This window comes from Anoplophora glabripennis, unplaced genomic scaffold, assembly GCF_000390285.2.
Source record: "Anoplophora glabripennis isolate ALB-LARVAE unplaced genomic scaffold, Agla_2.0 scaffold54, whole genome shotgun sequence".
Lineage (NCBI taxonomy): Eukaryota > Metazoa > Arthropoda > Insecta > Coleoptera > Cerambycidae > Anoplophora > Anoplophora glabripennis.
The window spans coordinates 1,688,665-1,692,899 of NW_019416241.1; the positions used below are offsets into that span (position 1 = coordinate 1,688,665).

The 4,235-nt window shown below is 31.0% G+C and overlaps 1 protein-coding gene across 1 annotated transcript in view; it reads right to left on the reverse strand.

Moving 5' to 3' along the window:
* Positions 1 to 858: 858 nt before the first annotated feature.
* LOC111692144 (GATA zinc finger domain-containing protein 14-like) overlaps positions 859 to 4,235 on the reverse strand; it is a 9,718-nt gene continuing 6,341 nt past the window's right edge. The window contains exons 3-5 of the mRNA XM_023455912.1: positions 2,730 to 2,862; positions 929 to 1,216; positions 859 to 867 (exon numbers count right to left, since the gene is read on the reverse strand). Of these exons, the coding sequence (XP_023311680.1) occupies positions 859 to 867; positions 929 to 1,216; positions 2,730 to 2,862 (430 nt within the window). The remainder of the gene's footprint in view (positions 868 to 928; positions 1,217 to 2,729; positions 2,863 to 4,235) is intronic.

Genomic DNA, 4,235 nt, shown 5'->3' on the forward strand with positions numbered 1-4,235 from the left:
TGGAAATACAATCTTCTTGGACTGGTTCTGGTTTTTCATTGCAAATGTAGAAACGTTCTACCAGAGGGCATTCTTTATCTAGGTACTTTTGGTTTCCTTCGCCAAGCATTATTATAGGTTTGGGAGGAATTAAGGTAAGGTTATTTTGTGGGATTGGATACAGTTTGTACAGGTATGTATTTTCGTTTGAGAACAACGGTAAAGTAATAACAAAATTGAAATTTGGATATTTAAAGAAAACATCTTGATGCATCAATTTAAAATACGATAAGTCACTTTCTAAGTTTAATAATTTTGATTTATCATAAAGTTGAAAAAGTGTATTTTTCATAAATCTAACTTCATTAAAGGTAATAGTTGGATTATAAACTGTTCTTAGCGCGGAAAAGGATATTGCGATGTATATTTCATCAACAAGAGTTAAAAGAGAGTTACAATTATTAATAATCTGTTGACTAATGAATCTGATATTTTCAATTCCAAAATTTTGTTTTATCATTTTAATTTCTGTGGCAATTTTGTTTTGATTAGTAGATAGGGTTGAAATTGTTTCATTAAAAGTTTTCAAAAGCGGTTGAAGAATAGATAATTGCAAGTCCATTTGTGTCTCGATATTGTGTTGATTTTTATTTAAAATTGTTAGTTGTTTCATTATTTCTGATTTATCATCTTCCGTCAATGTACCGAAGAGATATTTTGAAATTTTACCTATGCCATCTATTAATCCTCTTTTAGGATTTTTATTCAGAATTAAAGGGTCTAATTTTAATGCGATTTTGTTTAAGGTGTAATTAACATGAGGGAATGATTCATCATTGGTTGTTGACTTAAGTTTTTCAAAAGATTGGTATAGTTTATCTAAATGGTCTGAAATCAAAGAAATGTCTATTTGGTAAATGAATTTATGACTTGATTCAATTTGTTTTACGGGTCCTAGTTGAATGGGTAGAATAGGGTTTGTTATTGTCTGGAACCTAGGGTTACTCGCCTGGCTCTCTTCAGGGGCAAGCTGAATGCGGTAAGTAGTAAGGTAGTCTTCAAAGTCGTCATCGTCAGTAACCTGCGGTGGAGAAGATTCTTTTAGTATCTTTCTAGGTTTCTTTATTAAATTTTTATGATATGTGCCTGCTTTTGTTGTTACCAAATGGTCTTTGTCAGATATAATTTGTGTTTCTTTAAATATTGGTTTAGTTTTTGATGTGAATTTGTCTTTAGTCTTTAAATAAACAGTGTCATCAGGTTTGTTTTCTACAGGTTTGTCACGTTTTTCGTTTAATTTTGTAATAACTTTTTCTTTATTTTGGGAAATTTGTTGATTTAAATCATTGTACAGTTTTTGAGATATATCTTTTTGTTCACTAATGTAATCATTCAAGATTTCGGTTTCATTTATATCAAAAGGAATTTTTCTATTATTAACGAAGACAATTTCAAATGGTGTTAATTTTGTTACTGAATGAATAGCATTATTATAACCCATTATTGCTAATGTCATGATTTGTGTTAAATCCTTATTTGGATATTCTAATTTAGTGCAACGAATTAAGTCTAGTAGTGTCGAATGGAAACGTTCGACTGGAGCGTTAGAGTTAGAGTTTTTCGGTGTAGTAATGTGAAAATCAATTTGGTGTAAATTACAACATTCTTTGAAAAGATTGTTGTCAAATTTTTTACCATTATCAGTAATTATTTTATTTGGAATACCATAATGTGAAATGAACGTTAAAAGGGCTTCGTAAGTGTCAATAGAATTTTTTGTCTTAATGTGGTAGGCTTGACCTAATTTTGAAAAAGGATCTAAAACTGTTAAAAATATTTTGGATTCTGCGAAAAATAAGTCCATATGAATTATCTCAAAAGGTTTTTTAGGAGTGGGAGTTATTTGAAATTTAATACGTTGGGGATGTCTTTCATATTTTGCTTTTTGACATATTCTACAAGAATTTACATAATTTGTGGCATCATTAATTAAATTTGGCCAGTAATATCTTTTAAGAAGGGAGGTTTTGACTTATGTAATACCTCTATGACTAGTTTTACCTTCATGATAATATTTGAGTTTTTCATTTTGTTCTTCATTGTCTTCTATGTCTTGGAGAAATTTTCGAGATATACATAATTTTAAATTGGTGAAATTTTGTTGAAGTATACGAATAATTTTTCTTTCAACTTCAGGTGTTTTGAAATATAAACAATAAGTGAATTTTGGAGAAATTAATGATTTTAATAATTTTGTAACATCATCATCGGATGCTATAGTTTTAAATGTAACTAGATGACGAAATTTGGTTTTAAAAGGATTTTCGGATGTTGAAGAATCGATAATAGTATTATTGGATTCTTGAATAATAATTTGGTGATTATATTNCTTTCAAGGTTAACTGCAATGCAATGTCAAATGAATGTCACCAACCTACGTCACCTTCGGCTTTCAGCCTCAAGGTCATCCATACACCAACGTCATCGGCCTTCGGCCTCTTTCAAGGTTAACTGCAATGCAAAGTCAAATAAAAGTCACCAACCTACGTCACCTTCGGCTTTCAGCCTCAAGGTCATCTATACACCAACGTCATCGGCCTTCGGCCTCAAGGTCATCCCAAGCCAGAAAGTGGAGGGGGGAGACATTAAAACGGTAAATATACCCTACTATTGATAATAGTATTGTTAGATTCTTGAATAATAATTTGGTGATTATATTGATTAAGACAATTTTCTGTATAGGGTAATACTTGTATGGGGTTTTCGTCAGCGGTATGTTGTGTTTCTGCGTGATTTTGTGGTGGTGTTTGAGCTATGTCAATTTCTTGGAATATTTGTTCCATTGTGGGTGTATCTAAAAGTCTTTCGCCTATTTCTTCGTATCTGTGTCAATTGGATTTATGTCAATTGGGTTTGAATCAATATTTATTCTAGAGAGACAGTCAGCGTTAGTGTTTTGTTTGCCTTTTTTATATTTAATTTCGCAGTCATATTCTTCAAGTTTGAGTCGTCATCTTACTAGTCTACTGTTGGTTCTTTTAAGTTAAATAGCATTTAAGGGTTTGTGGTCAGTTTGAATGATGAATTTCCTACCAAAAATATAAGGTCTAAAGTATTTGCTTGCCCATACGATCGCGAGCAATTCTTTTTCTGTGGTACTGTAATTTATTTCAGCCGGATTTAATGTTGGAGAAGCATAACTAATGGGATGGTCATTTTGACGAAGTACTGCACCTATCGCAAAATTTGAGGCGTCAGTTGTGATTGTAAATTGTTTTTCAAAGTCGGGGAACGCTAAAATTGAGTCATTACATAAGAGAGTTTTACAATATTCAAAAGTGCTAATAAATTCTGAAGTGTGAATTACTTTTTCTCCTTTTTTAAGACATTTAGTGAAAGGTTTAGTGATTTTGGAGAAGTTTTTGATAAAGCGTCTGTAGTATCCTAAAAGTCCTAAAAAGCTTTTAATATCGCGATGTGTTTGAGGAATTGGAAAATTTTTAATAGCTTCAATTTTCTTTGGATTCGATTTTACACCGTTTGGAGTAATAACATGCCCGAGAAATTCTACAGATTTTGACAAAAATTCAGATTTATCTAATTGAATTTTGAGGTTATGTTTCCTAAAAGCTTCAAATACTTTATGTAAATTTAGAATATGTTCCTGTAATGATGTTGAAAAAATAATTATGTCATCCATATAAACTAAACAAATTTTGTTCTGCAAATCTTTCAAAACATTATCCATGACTCTTTGAAAGGTACTTGGATCATTTTTTAAACCGAAGGGCATCCTTAAAAATTCATAATGTCCTTGTTCAACGCTGAAGGCGGTTTTTTCTACTGAACTAGGATGTACTTCAATTTGGTGAAACCCACTAGCTAATAGACCAGGCGGTATCTGTTTTGGTTTGGGTGAATCGTATATCCACGGAGATATTTGGCTTTTTGGCTTTCAAATATCACTAGAAATGAAAATTTTTCTATGCGCATAAAAAAAAACGTGGGCTTAACTTTTGACGGCACAATATGTTAAAAAAATTGGAAAAATGTCATATTTTTCTTCCTATTTAATTATGTATCTTTTTAAGAGTTGATTTTAGGCGAAAATGGAAGAGGAAAAAAATGTTTGTAATTAATTTTTTTACAATACATGACTGGTTACAAATCGAATGAATCATGATTATTATGGTAAAAATCGAAAAAATCACAAAAATGGGGTTAAAAAACAAAACTTTTTAGGGAATTTTTTTGGG